Source organism: Empidonax traillii, unplaced genomic scaffold, assembly GCF_003031625.1.
Source record: "Empidonax traillii isolate 1590-97213 ecotype Southwest subspecies unplaced genomic scaffold, ASM303162v1 scaffold311:size671644, whole genome shotgun sequence".
Classification (NCBI taxonomy): Eukaryota; Metazoa; Chordata; class Aves; order Passeriformes; family Tyrannidae; genus Empidonax; species Empidonax traillii.
In genome coordinates, this window is record NW_020955504.1 from 429,517 (window position 1) to 446,250 (window position 16,734).

General features: G+C 39.9%; 1 protein-coding gene across 3 annotated transcripts in view; it reads left to right on the plus strand.

Annotated features, from left to right (window-relative positions):
* Positions 1-16,734, plus strand: part of MTHFD1L (methylenetetrahydrofolate dehydrogenase (NADP+ dependent) 1 like) — a 143,325-nt gene that overhangs the window by 79,423 nt on the left and 47,168 nt on the right. For all 3 annotated transcript variants that reach the window (XM_027891172.1, XM_027891174.1, XM_027891173.1), the window contains 3 exons: positions 299-476; positions 13,849-13,956; positions 15,481-15,633. In XM_027891172.1, coding sequence (XP_027746973.1) covers positions 299-476; positions 13,849-13,956; positions 15,481-15,633 — 439 coding nt within the window. The remainder of the gene's footprint in view (positions 1-298; positions 477-13,848; positions 13,957-15,480; positions 15,634-16,734) is intronic.

Sequence of the window (16,734 nt, forward strand, 5' to 3'; positions counted from 1 at the left end):
TTCATCATGAATATAAAGATATTTAACTCCTTAGCTTGTTCTTAAGGTTTTAAAACCAACAAAAAGTATGTACTATAATGGAACGGATAATCTTCCATGTTAATTAGCTATAACAATTACAAAGAGTTTTCTTGTAACATTTAAATACATATACTGTGTATAAATGCATTATGTATATGGCACAATTTCTATATAGACTTGCTTTACTATTGCTGGTGGTGGAATAAGGCTAGGTTTATAAGGTTATAAAAGAGAACTAATTAAACAAAATAATGAGATGGAACTGTTTGCTTGGCAGAACTGACTCTCCTGCTGAGGTTGATCTTGTGTGTAAGATTGCAAAGGAGTCTGGAGCATTTGATGCTGTACCCTGCAATCACTGGTCAGCTGGTGGTAGAGGAGCAGTACAATTAGCTCAAGCTGTGGAAAAGGCGGCCAGTCAGAAAAACAGTTTCAAATATCTCTACAGCTTGGAGGTAAGAATTTATTTTTTTTTTAAATGAAAGGATTCTGCATCAGAATCAGAGTTAAAACAAGAAGAACATTGCAACAGTTATCCAATATACTTGGAAAGGAACTTGCTTTGGTTTAAAATCGCAAAAGCGGCAGAGAACAATCTGTGGCTTGTCTAATGAGAGAGCAGGATACTTGCTGGTAATGATTGTTGTTTAGTGCTCTGAATGTGATGGGTATTGCACCACGTTGTGGCTTCCTGAAGCGTTTACTCTCTGTATGAGAAGGACGTAACAGGTAGTATGTCCTCACTCATCCTGCATGTCTGCCCAGCCGAGTCAACACAGAGAAAAAGCACTGCCTTTAGCAGCACCTGCTTACACAACCCAGTTCTCAGATGAACCTGAAGAGCAGAGGTGACCCAGTCCTGTTCCTTCTCTCCTGATGATCAGATTGGAGTCTGCTAGTACAATATGGCACACACAATATGTGGGTCACTGCTGCTGTTGGCCTTAAATCCTCAGTCTACCCAGGGACAGCTCCCAGTCCCCTTGCCTTGCTCCAGCTGATGGCACCAGAGTCCACAAGCCCCTGCGTTTCATGGCTCACTCCAGCTGCTGGCAGTCGGTCATTTCTTCCTGCTCTCTAATGCTCGAACATACAGATCTAGAGCAGAGAGCACACCCCCACAGAAGGGAGTCAGAAATCAGATTTAATGAGAACAGAGTATAGACTGTGGTCCTTGAGCGAAGAGCTCAGCTAGTCAGACTGCTGACAAGGCAGACACCTTTACACCCAACTGGCACCTTCTTCCTCATTTCACTTATTTTTTCCCTACACTTGTTCCTTTTCGATCCACCTTGATTACTCCCTTTCCCCATCTTTGCTCCTTGTACTAAACAATCTTTACACGTTCCCATGATCCCCTTCAAAAATCACATCATAAGGTTTACACCATCTCAAAATCCGCTTGTTCATACATCCCATAGAGTCATGTGCTGCTGTAGGCAATCACTTCCTTTCATTTACGAAGTTTTCTGATCAAAGAGTCTCCCCAATGATTCACCTTGGTGCATTTCACACCAAGGACAGTAGTCTCATCTTCCCCTTGGATAGGAAACAGGCAGTTCAAAGTGCTCTACTTTTCACTGATTAGGTTTTTTCACCGATTACATTACTAGGGTTCCTCCACCTATCATTGTTTCTCTGATGCTTCCTGGGGCTTTTGTGTCTAATTTGCTTAGCCAGTTAGATAACCTAACAAATGATAGTGTGATCCAAGTTTCAGTCTCATGTCTGCCAGAGGTAGTGACTCCTTTTTCCATGTCTTGGAGACTGTTATTTCAGTTGTCTGCAAGGTAACATTGCAGCATTGTGAGCTGTTAAGAGGAGTAGCTTACAAAGAAGGGCTGCTTGGGCTCCTGGAAGCTCCATGCTGGAGTACCACCGTGGTGGCAGAACATTTGGAGAGGGACATATTGCCAAAAATGTCATTTCTCAGGATCTTCCTAGCCATCCAAATGTGGGTGGGTTTAAATCCGGGCAGCCAAACAGACTTCTCTGGCTCCAAGGCTTTGGAGCCAATTTGACAAGGGCTGTCAGATTTCAGATCCTTTGTCTTAATTGACTGTACTGCTTAAGTTTCTTTAGAAAAGGTTTGAATTATATTTTTTAACAAAAGAACCTCAGTTTCATTCTTTTAAATGGCTGAAGGTTCCTGTTTTGAGTCTCCTCTCGAGGAAAAAGTTCAACTTGAGGTAGATATGACCTACTGTTGTCTTTCATTCTCCCCTCTCCTTGATATGTACCCTGTATCTGTTGCACCCATTTTATTTCTTCTTTCTGTGTCCCCCGCTGTTTTTCAAAATGTCAGTAATCCAGACAACTCCTATCAATATTAATCAGTGCCTTGACAGAATAGAGGGAAATATGTTGGGAATATTAGTGCTGCTGCATCTACTCAAGGCATTTTGCCCATGCAACTTTCTTACAGCTAAAATATGAGCAATGTATCTTCCTTTCTAAGTTTGTCTCTTCTGAAGTGCTCTGGAAACTGAAACTATCATCTTATGGGGCTTGTGTAATAACACAGAGAAAAAAATTCTTTGAGAAATATAGGCAATAGTTTTACCCACTGGACACTTGTCTTACAGAGATAGCACATTAGCATTGGCCAAGTCACATCCTTAGGCTCTGATGTTACTATATACCGTGTAGTTTATAATCTTGTGGTATGAATGAGTATAAAGAATTGGTAAGGATGGACTCTAAGTCTAAAGAAAATGAGATTGGTTTCTACTTTAATGTCTTTCCCAGGCACACCATTTCATGCTATGTTGCATAAACAGCATGATCTTAAGCACAAAGGGAATGAATCACAACTTTACATCAACTTAATATCCCATAACTTCAGAAAAGTATTATAATCCTCAAAAATATATTGAAGGGATTTTATAAAAACATATAAAGATTTTTAAATACTGTAAAGAAAGTAAATTCAGGCCAACAAAAACAGTAAAGTTCAGGCTTCTGTTTCATTCTTAATGTGCAAAGGATGGGGAATGAAGCAGTTGGAGCAGGAGAGTGAAACAGCAATGCTGTCACTTGTACAGTATGTAGGTCAGTTGGTTACTAGGCTCACAGAGAAGTGAAGGAAAGCCACCTCACCCAAATGAGCCTGCCCAGATATTAATCAAGATTGTAATAAGATTTTTTTTGGAGGTGACTTCTACTCTTTAAAGGGATAAATTTAAGAAATTTAAGAAAGATAAGAGGTATTAAAGTGGTATTCAGGCAGATGATTTTCCCCTATCGTTTTGCCTAAAGGGGGTGTAAGTGAAAGGACATAATTCTATCCCTCATCTGACTGCTAGATTTGTCCAGTTACTTGAACACTATTATGTTCTGGTTGCCTCAAGTTTGAAGGGATTTGAGCTGTGGTTGGCTTTTTTCTTGTTTTCTTTCCCCTTCAGAAGGTCAAAGAGGGGAAATGCTCTGTATAAAACCACTACCATGTCATTCATATATCAGTCTGTCTTTATGAAATTACTCTTCCTTTTACTATGTCTCCATTTAATCCTTTGTCTGTGCACCTTGTTTTCATGTCTGGAAAACTAAATCAGAATTTGCTTCTAAAACTGGCTGTAATTAGAACAACTTCCAACAGCACAGACCACTATGGCCAAAACAGGTTCATTCAATAATTTGATGTTTTGTTAGAAAGCATCACCCCGGCTTTAAAAAAAAAAAAATTAAACCCCCTATATGTAAAACTGATTTATATCCTTTTTAACTGCTTAGAATAAAGTTTGCAGTAGACTGTGTTATTAGTATACAGTCAGAGATTTAATTAGAGGATAGTCCAGGTCAAGTGTGCTCTCTTAGTTTTGTTTTTTTCCAAATGGCATGCATCTCTCCAGTGCTTTATGTAATTTCCAAATTTATCTCTGCAAACAAAGGCTTCCTTGAAAGGTTTAATGTATATAATGTGAGAAGAACAAGAAAGTATTTTTTAGATCTGTTAAATGCTGGTAAAAAGTTGAAGATTAGCTTTTTTATTATTATTTCTGAATCCTGAGGTATGGTTATACATTTATACCATTTTTGTGATGTCCAAGCATGCACTGAATGAGCAGTTTTAGACATTGGACACAACACAGTTGTGTCAGTTCAGGACTCAGGCTCTCCTAAGCTGTCCTGTTCAGTATCATAGCAAGCTAGTCTAATTGTAAGACTGTGCTAATTATATTCCTTGAAGCATCTGTTTTGGTCTGTTTAAATTCCCTTGGGTTTAGCTCCATGACACAGTGTTCTATAGTCCCACTTTTAGATAGCTTTTCAGGTTCTCTTTATTTATTTCTCTAAGCAGGCAAGCTAGCATTTTTTTATTTTTTTTTTTTTAATCAAGTGGCTGATGCTTGTAGTTTGTCTTTTTTTTTTGGTCTTGATTCTAGCAAGGATTTCTTTGACATATGCTATTTGATGAACAAATATTTTTCAGGAGTTGAAATGAGAATAGAATAGCTCATACATGTTTCTGGGAATCTGTATCTGTACCAGTGTAGTTTCATAGATGGAGTACAAGATGTGACCTTTGACAAGTATAGACAGCACCGTTGCCGCCATAGAAATGTAAGAAAATGACATAAACAGTTACAGTGTACCATGAAATGCTTACAGTATTAGGAATTGCATGGGATGAGGTGGGTAGTTCAGAGCAAGGATGAGTTTTCATATGATAGGCTCCAGAGTTTATAACGTAGTTTAAAAGATTACTGGCAGTAATTGAAATAAATGCTACAGTATTGTGTGGGTTTAGTATGGATTTTTGTCCCCTCTGCACAATAACCGCTCTTAATTTACTGTTGAGTTGTTTTCTTGCAGAGTATTTCCCTTCAGTGCTTCAAGGATGGGTTTTTTTTAAAGGCCTTGTGAACTCTCTATGAAATAGTCTGTGGTGGTTATTTTAACATATATTCATGCTACATATGGAAAATATCAAAATATCAACCCTCTTATCACTGTTGACTTCCCTTCTGGGTTCACTTTCCTTGAAGTATGGGTCTGTAAGTTGCAGCAGAAAGCTATTACTCAAAATAACGTTGACTGACCCATTAAAAGTAAGTTTAGATAACATGGGGGAGGAAAGGAGAGGATGGAAACATACGCATCCCATTCCCAAATTTCTCTGGCCACTCTTGAGTGGGCCAGGGGTTGCTTGCCTGTTGAGTAACCTGCCTTCTTCCACTATCCTGGTCTTTTTTCTCTTGCGGTGAACTCTTCCCTGACTTACAGGAGCCCTCTTCAACCTGGGGCAGGAAACATAGGTCTGAAAGAAAGCAGACATTAGGTTTTTAAGAGTTACATTGCCCCTTCCTGCAAGGCAGCTGTAGTGCAGTGGGCTCAGGAGATGGAAAAGAAGAGAAAGATAAGCATATGGCATGAGGCTAAATCAGCATATCTGGCTGGTCAACAAGTTAGCATTGTCCTCTTAAAAGAATGACACGGTAACATGACAAGTATTATTGAAGAGCCTCAAATCACCTGATTTATGCTGCATTGGAAAGCTAAATTGAAGAGTGTAAAGGTCAAAAATTGGAGGGAGGAAAAGGGCCTGTTTCAGTCTTCCAAGTTTGTCAGATGACACCTTTTTTTGACAGTGCTCTCTGCCTTTAGGTAATATCATGATAAATGAAAATACTTTCAGGTTATACTGTGAAAGTTGATTGCACAACTATTTTGGATGAGTACAGTGTATTGCCTGGCCTGCCTGCAGAACAAAGGCGATCTTTCTCAGCCTGGGGCTGTCCACTGAGAATGAGGTTGAGTAGCTTCACTTCTCAGGGAGGCATTCAAGCAGTTAGCAACCTCAGCACTTGTGTTTTTCTTCCCCTGCTGGGAGCATAATAATAACTTGGGCAAATCTGGAGCATCTGAGCCCACAGTTAGGCAGGGTTGTGCTGACCCCACAGGGGTAGCCACAGTTGTGCTGTGGCAGTATGGTGTGGGCTCTCGCTTGTCTCATTTCTTCCAGTCTTCGCTTCAGCTGTCACAGACAATGGGTCACTCAGAGGGGTCTAAGGACAGCATTGAAACAAGGAAAGCTCTGCTGGGAGTTGTTCTCTGTTTGTTATTTTCTCTTCCACCCTCTGGCTATGGCCTCCAATAGCAAGAATGAGGTGTGAGTAATGAAGGAGGAAGAGCCCTGTCAGTGGAGAAGAAGGCTCCTTGGTGTATGTACTAGGAGAGGAGAGGCTCAAAGAGGAAGGCACAGTCAAGAAGAGCTCATGTGGGCCTGGGTTTGAGGATGCTGACCTCCTGGGGAATGACCTGAGGCACAATGTTTCTCATCGTTTGTACACTTGTCATCTTTTCAATCCCACTGATTGAATGGGCAGTTGGGGGGGGGGGGTGTCAGGGGTATTTTCTGTTTCTTCCACTGATACCACAAAGTCGCTAAGCCACACAAGCCATCCATCGTGTGTCTGCTGTCACATCAGCCCAACATACCTCTGCTCATTTGCCTAGGAGGCAAATAACTTCTGTGTTTTTCTTATACAGCACAGAGTTCAATCACACGTGGACTTAATGGAAAGTCTTTAAGCATTACTGGGATAGGAATAAATAAAATTATGTATGCTCCTCACTGAAACTTTTCTTGATAATTGATGGAGATCATTTCTCATCTTGAAATGCAGGCTGTGCTGCCCTCCAGGGTAAGCTAATCTTTAAATTATTTCCCCCTTCCCTCTACTGCTAGTAAGCCATCTAGCAGTGAAGCCACATTAAAGAGGAATTCCATAGGGCTGTACCACCCACTCCTCCCACTCCTATCAAAGAGATTTCAGTGGTGTCTGGACACTTCTTTCACTGAATTGGGTGCTCTAGGGTTGGAAGCTATCTTCCTTCCACTCTGTCTCTTTGTTTGTGGATGTAGGCTCTTGACGGCACCGCACTTTTATGTTTATTTTCATTATTTCCCTATTCTTCATGTAAAGCAATTTTCTTAGAGCACAGCTGGGGTTTCAAAGTTGGGGAAATGGAAAATAAATCTCTAAGGCCACAGGCTTAGGTGTTGATTCACAAACTGTTTAACTTGACTAAATATGCTTTTCCACAAATTAAAAAACAAACTCTTGTCCTGTGCCAACAAAGGAAGAGGAGTGCTAAAGACTCAGCCACAGATCTTCTGGAACTAGAATATACAGATACTTTAATAAATGTGTTTTTATTTTATCCGAGGGAAAAGCTAGAAGTAGGAGTTTGAATGTGCAGAGTCAGCTATTGTTTTAGCACTGCACTCTGTCACCCCACACAGCACCTTCAGCCATACTCCCATCATGTTTTCATTTGGCAGCTTCCCAAGAAGAGGAGTGAGTGATGTCTGCATACTGTTTCACTTAGCCAACCAGTGATTCTTTTTTATTGCTTTCAGTGAATGTGCAAGTTAAAATGTAAAACCAAAAATGCCACTGCCTTGAATTTTGAATTATTTTAAGAATTTCTGTTAAAACATAAGCAGCATAGTAACAATAAGCCCAGAGGTTGTTACTTTGTAATTAAACTAGTGATCTCATAATTAAAAATAGGCAGTGAGGCTAAAGTGAATTAAAGAATCTCAAGCATGTGTAAGTTACAAGTGAATAGTGCTATTGTATATTCTCTGGTTTAAACACTTTTTTTCCAACAGAATCTTAAGTTTTGTCAGAGAATAAAGTAGTTTTAAATATTTATATTGTGTAAATGTGAAGACATCCTTTCAAACAGTGCTACACACATGGGCATTCACCTACAGTATTCCATTTAAACTAGCGCTTCTCATAGTAGTGTGGCTTAGCTGCAACTTAGTGGAATGTAGTGTGTCTGGGGACTTACTGCTATTGTCTCTGGGTTTTCAGAGATGTTTTCTGTTGGACTCTTTTGGTTAGGAAGTCGGGGGGAAATGTTTAAAAGCAGAAGAAATGAAGGAGGAAGGGAACAGGGGTTGTTTTCAACAGTCACAGGGACTGGCTATGGGGAGTTAAAAAATTACTTCCTTTTCCAGTGGCCAAAGAGCTTAAAAAGTCAGGTGTCCAAATTAGGATGCAAGAGATGGGAATCTGAACACAGTCCCAGACTAGATCCTTGCTAATTTGCATGTTTTGTTTCACTTAATACTTGGCAACAAGATTGGTTTTAGGAATCCTAGCCAAGCTGTGTGTCCCTGCCCCAACCTGCTGTTTCTGCTAGTACATTTCAGGGATAAGATTTGAACAGTTTGAGCAATTCTTCCTGCTTTATACTGGTTTTACCTTTATGGTAAATTGGATATGTGAACTGATATGGGATGCAATAGGTATTTTTTCCTACGTTATGTTTTAGACTGCATCACTTTCTCTGGTATGTGCAGCTGCACAAGCAGTGGTGCTGCCCTCACAGTTGCACTGGCATGTGGGTGAGTGTGAGCAGCAGAGGAAAGGAAGGTGACAGAGGGTCTATGGAAGCTGATCTGCTGTCCATGGAAGCCCTATGTGGAAAACTGGTCATCTGAAGTCTGCTGTTATAGCTGATGTAAGAGATGGAGAGTGAAGGTAATATGAGGAAAGGCTAGCAGAAATGAAACACTGCTAAATTACATTTTGGTAAAAACCTTGCTGTTGATAGTTTTAGGAGAAAGAAGGTTGTGTAATAAATGGCACCAATTTGCACTAAGGTCATGTCTTGCGAGTGAGATGGACTGGAAGCAGCAGTATGGCTGGATGACAACACTGGTATGATTTCATCTTAGATAATCAATTCAGTCTTGGGAATGACAGGCTCTCGTCTTTATCAGTGCTGATTGCGTGGATTAATCATTCTCTATCAAGTAGTGAAATATGCAGCTGCACAGATACTGTTTTTGTGAAAGCAGTTTGTGCACTTCTGCTTTAGCACTTGTTATGTTTTAACCACAGAGAAAATCCTGTTTATGGTGTGGATACTTGTGCTTGCCTCAGAAGAAGCATCTGGCTTTGGTAACTAAATATGTGAGATTTCAGAAATGCACATTGTCTCTAGCAGGGCTGATGAGATTGGTTGTTACTGAGAGGAATCTCAAAGCTACTGAATTGTCAGCGAATATTTATACCGTGTGACCCTGTAGCACCTTCTCATGGTCAGTGTAAATTTACATTCAGTATTTTATGTTACCATGTTCTTTAGAAACTAAAATTGAATTTTGAATGAATTCTCTGAAAGTGCCATAACTCCTTCAGCATTAGTACTAATAGATAGTTGCATATCTATAAAAGTGAGGTTTTATCTAAATCCATACTGTCTATTGTCTATCTGTCAACTGTTCTTCACCTAAGTGTACTTAGTTGTCTAACATTCACAACCTTACATCAGGGAAATGAGAAGAGGAATAGCTTTTATTGCTGATTCTAAATCTCTCATGCTTTTGACACTCTGGATATTTTATAAATTTCATTCTCACCCTAACTGTCCAGGTAGCACAGGTGCTGTGGAATTAACTTGTTCATATTGGGAGCCCCTGGTGGTCTAGTGGTTAAGGACGCGGCGCTGTCACCGCCGAGGCCCAGGTTCGATTCCTGGTCAGGACACTCCCCGGGCAGATGGAGCTCATTAGCCCTGTAAGGCAATCCATCTACGTCCTGAGGACCTCGCTGCCACCGTCCAAGCTCGCTCAGTTCCACGCACACTGTGTCTCACCTAAAAAATCCAATGTGCAGGCTGGAAGGTGTAAAGACCTTCCCCGGTCCTTCCTTCCCGAAGACTGGCCATTACATTGGTGCCTCAACACTCACCATTCAGATGAGACTTTTCACCCTCCTTTCATTAAGGTTGTTTTACTGATGGCCTGCAAATAGGTGCATCAGTGTAGATAAGCGTTGGAATTTGCAAGTGGGAATGAACAAGTGGTTCAGAAATTTCATAGGCCATTGGAGAAAACTCTCGGATTCTCAGACAAAAAAAAAAGTGAGAGATGATGTCCTGGTTCCAGCCAGGACAGGCTTAATTTTTGCAGTAGTAGGAGGGGGCATGGCTAGGAGCTGGAGGTTATTCTATTCCTCTTCACATGTTACAGGGGTGAGGAAAAGGGAATCCCTTCTGGGCAGAAGGGGTTGCAGTCTGGTTGAGTAAATGTGTGGGAGCTGTCCAGTTTTGTCTGTTATCAGGGTTTTTTTTCTGTGTGAATTATTTCTTTTGTTGTACCCTCTGTCATTAGTGTTGTTACTGATTGTTCTTGTCTCATTGCTGTTTCTGTTTGTTTTCTTATTTCGTTGCCTTTTACAGTAAATCGTTTTATCTCAACCCATGATCTTTGCATTTTGTGTCTCCAATTCTATTCTCCATGCCACTGCAGCAGGGAGGGGGCAGGGAAAGCAGGAGGAACAAGAGAGAGTGGTTTGGAGAGTCTTGGTGGGGCACTGAATTGGGGAGTCCTAAACTATGACAAATGTGAAATTATTCTTTCTTTTAAGTATCTGAGATATGTGGTTTGTGCTGGCAGATATTTGACCTAAGTGTGTGAGGTACAAATAGGTAGCTCACATGATTTACGTTTTTTTTCTAGATGAGTCTGGCATCAGGTGGAGCAAAAATCGAGCTTAAAATCCCTTAATTATTTAGATATTTGTGCAATATCCCTCTATTTTTGAGCCCCTTTGACTTCAATGAAACACTTTTCCATGTGAATTCCCATTGTTAGCACATGAGGTGGATGCCTTTGCCCATCAGTGAGAGTATTTTGATAGTGAAGTGCTAAATAATCAAGTTTCATTGAAAACCTAAAGCTAAACTTGCCTTTACAGACCACATAAGAAAAAGTAAGAACTATTCCTGCAAATGTCTTGTAAATATCCAGGCTTCTGCTATGTCATACATGTAAAATGTCTCTTGAATTAGTAGAACTTCTTTTCTGATAAATACCATTATGTCACTTCCAAGCAAAATTATTTTTATTTCTCATGTAGAGCACGAGGTGTTTTTTCTTTGGAAAACACTTATTTAAATTGAAGCTTCTCAGCAGTATTACTTACAGGAAACCTTTCAGCTTGAAATGCCCTGTTACACTGTGATTCTAAATAGATAATGCTTTAAAACTCCCACTAAATACTAGGAAACAGGTGGATCCTTAGCATGATGTAGTGTACTCCTTTCCCTACTCCTGAAACTTCAGGAAGGAAGCACGTCTGAGAGTGTGCATGTACATGGCTGTGTTAATGTGTATAGTGCATCTGTGCCTCCCTGCTGGTTTCTGTCTGAATTTGGCTCAGCCAGGACTCATCTTCCTTGTGTTGTGAGATTAAATGGCCTCAGACTCTCCCCTGACACCACACACATTGCCTCACCTGCTTGTATGTGCATGCCTTGCAAATACACAACATGACAGTCTCAGAAAACCACTTGAGTTTGCTATTCACACTCCTACAAATACTTCCCCAGCGGTGAGTCTTCTGAGGTTACATTTGCGAAATTTGAGATGTGGGTACTGACCTGAAAAGTATTTGAAATTCTGGCTTAAAAAAGAGAAAAGAAAAGAAAAACAAACAAACAAACAAACCCAAACAAACAAAACCTCAAACACCAATAAGCAAACCATAAATCCATAGGGATACTATTTGACTGTCAAGCTCAAACTCAGACTCAGCCATGCAAGACACTGCACACATCCTGGGAGGAACAGGATGCCACCACTGTCATTAAAGCAGCCTTTTCTGATGCTAGCCAAAGCCCTGCTGGGTTTTGTTTGGGAAATACAGCTATGGTCATTGGAAGGGGGCTGAAGGTACAGTAATTATACTGCTGTCAAATTAGTTTGAAATATTTTGACACAAATGCAAGTTGAATCTAAATGTACATCTCCACCTCAGTGAATTTACTGAGGTTTAAGCAGAAGGCTGTTAGTTTTGATGCTGGCCTACTGACAACAGGGAATGGAATGCCTTTTGCCTTTCCATTTGCCATTGCTGTTAGTCCTTGACTGCAAGCAAACAGCACCCAAAAGGCAAATTAACAGAGATGTTTTGCATTTGTCCCACTGTGTTCAAAGCTGCCATGGATATGAATGTATTTAGTAATGACCCTGAGAGAAGTTTTCATCTCATGATGGCTATCCATGACACTAAGTATTTCACTGAACTTACTGCTGCCAGGAATTCTATCCAGGCTATTTGCAATGCATTATCTCCAATTCTGATTAAATTTTTTTTGCACTGGTTGGATTCCTGTAAAAAGCCTGAAGTGGAATAATGTGACATTATTCCACCCAATTAAAGTGCAATATCACATAGTGAGCACATTCAGAAAGTGACCTGCGGAACTTGTTTAAATCTCTCTTTGAAATTTCAAATCTGAGGGGGGATTTTATTTGAGCCTTAGTAGCTTTTAACTGCCTGACAATTAAGCTGCTTGAAGGTCTGGCGAGTTTCTTCTCTTGTGATGTCTCTGTTATTGGAGTTCTTTATTAATATAAAATTTGATTTTTCTAAAATTCAATCATAAATACAAAAAAGATTGATCTGACACAAACCCTTCAACTGATGTATCTTTGCAGAAAAACCACTACTTCTAGACAGGCATTGCAAAAATGTGATTAACTATGGAATTTCCTATAAATGTAGCAGATAAAGTTCATTATTCACAAATTAAACTCTTGCCTGTTTTGGAATAAAATTAAATACTTCTATTCTGATGCTTTTTGTATTGCTTGAGATTACCAAGTCTTCTTCCTCAAGTGGTATCTCTTTAGATTTTTGTTCAGCACTTCTTCCACATGTGTTCTTAATTAAATATGCTGGACTACAAATCACTGATGGCATATTCCCTGGAGTATTGCACACATCTCTGGCCATCTGTAGTCAGCACTGAAGTAGCTGAACTGGGGGTATGATCTTTCCTCCATCATCCTGTTCTTACTGAAAGAAGTCAAAGAGGATGGCCAGTGTAAAATAGGCTATAGGGTTCACAGTTGCTGTCTCCAAAGTCATTCAAAACAAAAGGAGAGAGAAAGAGGAGAGAGTTGTTTATTCTAAATACACAAAAATGGCGGCATGAAAAGTAAACGCCTGACCTGACCACAACAAACTGTTTGCTGAAAATCTGTTAAAGGCTTTTTAACAGACTGAATATGAGAGTCTGCACTTGCCTTCAAAGAGAAGCCATGAGGCAGAACATGTGTTCAGTTTGAGCTGAATAACGATATGAATACTCTTGGAGACTGGGATTGAACTTCGTGACTTGAGGTTTCAAAGTGGATCCTAGAATACCTTTATATTCTTTCTTTTTTTTTTTTCCTATAAGTGTCCAAAGTGCTGTACGATATCAAAGCTACAATTCTAAATATGCATGTTAGGAAGGAAAGGAGGTGAGAATAATAACAAATTAAAAAAAAAAAAAATCACAATCAAAGAAGCAGTGATGAGTCAGGAATTTTCTGCTACAATTCCTCACTTCTCAGAGGAACCTTCCCTGGCTGCCTGCTACCTCATCTTGTCCACTCATTGTATAGGTTATCTTTATTCTGAAATGAATTTTTTTGTGTAGGGATCCCTGTTAACCCAGTAGAGCTTGCTTCCTCATATCTGCAGAGAGGGTTAGCTCTTGGTTCTTAAAACTGCATGACAGTAATTTTCTCCCCACACTGTAGGCAGGGGTATTAGCTCATGTTGTCAACTCTGTAATGCGCAAATTGTGCAGCTTCTAAATGACGGAGTAGCTGAAATTGTGGTTGTAATTCCTGTACATGTAGCTGAATATCATATCCATCACCATCGCCCTTTACTTTGTTTCATGCTTTAGGAAGCCTGTTAAACAAGTACAAATCTAAATGAGAGATTCAGATATCTCACACAGCAGACAAGATCCTAGTTTCTCTTGACTAATGTTCATCCTTATGTTTCCTTGTCTCTGCAGCTTCCCATTGCTGAAAAAATAAGGATCATTGCTCAGAAGGTGTATGGAGCACAGGATATAGAGCTGTCTCCTGTTGCACAGTCACAAGTTGATCGTTACACCCGGCAGGTAAGAACAGCAGTGAATTATGCTCTCAGGAATCTGCTGGATGAGAGTCTTAGGAAACCTCAGAGTGTAAAGTGTTCTCAGATTGGCGTGTTAAGTCAAGATTTGCTAAAAAGCATGATACCCATGATACTAAACTGTGGAGGTCCATATGTATTGGCTTAGATTAGATAGAACAGAACGGTTTAAACCTTGAAAGCTATCTCCTGTGATAGATGAACAGTGTTCAGAATATTTCTGAGATTGCTCATGAAACCATACTTTCTATGCAGTGTGATAATTTTGGGTTGCTATCTTAAAAGTGACAACTGCACGTCTGCAGAATTTGCAGCTAGCATGTGAGTGTTAATTTGTACCTGAAAAAAGGAGTTTGCAAACACGGAAGGACCTGTGAACAGCTATGCACATTAGTAACAAAGCTCCCAATACTTGTAAAAATCTTTTGTTTTCTTTCTGTTCATATTATTTTCAAGGAGTTATGAATACTGGAAGGTGAAATACATTTCTGATCCTAACGCATGTGGGAGTGGGCTTTGTATCACTTTGAAAAGTTCTGAAACCATGTGGAGAGGTGAATCTGTTTTCTGTAGTGGAATGGCTTCTGGACATAAAGTTGGCTGGAACCTTTCTGTCAGAAAGTAGGAACTATGAACGATGTGTCATGGAGAAATTCCAGAGTGTGCTTCAGCAGCTTGGTCAGACAGGCAGAAGTGTAGCCATCTTCCCTATAATGCAAACTTCCTGAGAATTAATTTGGTTTTTCTAGATCAAAAAGAAAATTAATTAGTGTACTTAAAGCAAAATTATCCATTTCTTTATGTTTCCCTGATGGGATTCTCTGATCCATATTTTACTCTAAATGTTAGTAGTATTAGGAAATTTTCACAATGTCATTAAAGGATTGTCAGCATTGGGCTGCAGTCAGTTCCCTGCAGTGCCTCCTCTTCTTCTGGCCTTGTGAACTGGTCCTGTTTGTCAAGGAATTGAACAGATGAGTAGAAAGTGCCTGACTCAAGATTAATCAATGGGGGTAGCTGCTTAGGATGTTGCCCTGATTTTCTCCAACATTTTCAGGAACTATTTCAGAGTCCGAATCCTGGACTCTGGTCTCAAGTAGGTGTCTAAGTAGGTCATTAGAGGCCAGAGGTAACTGCTGTACTGGAGTTTTATTAAGTTGGTGTAGGCTTCCTGTTCAGTGTGGTACCTGTTGTGCACCCTTTCTGAAAACAGCACACTTTAACTGGTGCATAGGTAACTTCTGCACCTAACTCTAGACTGAGAACGCACTCCAGAAGCTGGGTATCCCTACAGCCAAGTCTCTGAAGATAGAGGCCTGAGCTGAAAGAGAATAGCATATGAAATACAGTATTCAGTCCACTTCTGAAATATTATCTGTTATGAAACTGAGATTAACTGTTGCTATGTGGATTTTAGGGTTTCAAGAAGATACTTTTAACAAAACAAAAACATAATGTGTCTTTACTGTAATTTTAAAAATGTTTTTATTTTATATCCCTCTTTCATTAGGGATTTGGAAATCTTCCCATTTGTATGGCAAAAACTCACCTATCCCTCTCCCATCAGCCTGAGAGGAAGGGTGTTCCCACCGGTTTCATTTTGCCGATTAGCGATGTACGAGCCAGTATTGGAGCTGGATTCATCTACCCTTTGGTAGGAACGGTGAGTGCAAAGTATTCAGCTTGATCACTCCCCTTTGACCCAGCTTGACAGGGAAGTGCATTTCCTGTTTGCCACTAAAAATAACATGTAGAATCAGGTGGGTTCTTGTTTTTGTATAATAATCTTATCCTCAAACTTATTGTAGCTCTGCGTTGATAGCAAAAGAGAATTAGGAAAATGTAATATCGTAGAAGAGCTTCAACTGTAGGGTCTGAGAGAATGGCTCTTGCTGTTGTTTCTGTTTTTCGGTTAGTCTGGGATACTTATGCACCCTAATGCTGCATAAAAAGGAATTTACATGTCCTTTGCCTTTTCTTATTCAAATTACAGCCTGTAAGTAACTAGTTTAGTGATTTTATTCTAAATGTTAAATCTTTTCATTCGTCGTTACAAACCATATTAATGTATTTAGAGGAAAGGAATTGTGTTGGGGAACAGTGTATGATTAAAATGATTGCTTTTCAGCTGATGAGCCTGATCTATTTGCAGTGAATATCACTACTGGTTCTGTAAAACTAAGGTGGGAAGGGGTAGCTTTGTAAATGCAGAAGTAGTAGTACACTCTTTTCCTTTTTTAGAAATTTAAACAATGGCTTGATGGCATCAGGCTAAAAAGAGGCAATTGTCATCCTTTCTACCTACATATCCTTAAAAGTACAGACTCAGATTAGGAAGCTCCTGATACTTTTTTCCCTAACAGGGCTTATCAAAATAGCTGAGAAGTTAGTTAGCTCATGCCTATTGCCAACCAGGCACATCTTAATCCAAACAGCAGTTGAACTGCATCTGACATCTCATAGCTAGAGTTATTACTAATATGTAGCTGATTCATGGGATGATGCTAGAGGAGGGATGCAAATGCCATTGCATTTCCGGAAAGAGTACTCTCCCAATGTTATCTCATCTTCCCAGAGCATGGCCTGATTTCCTTGTGTAGCGGTACACTTACGAAAGGTTGAAAGTTTCTAATCTATTGTTTTGAATTCCCTCTGAAACAATCAAGTGTTTGAAACAAGGAAGGAAGTACTTTCTGACCAGGAGGGTTCCTGGAGTTCAGGAAACTGTGTCACTTTAACTCACTGGACTTGGGGATATGCTTTC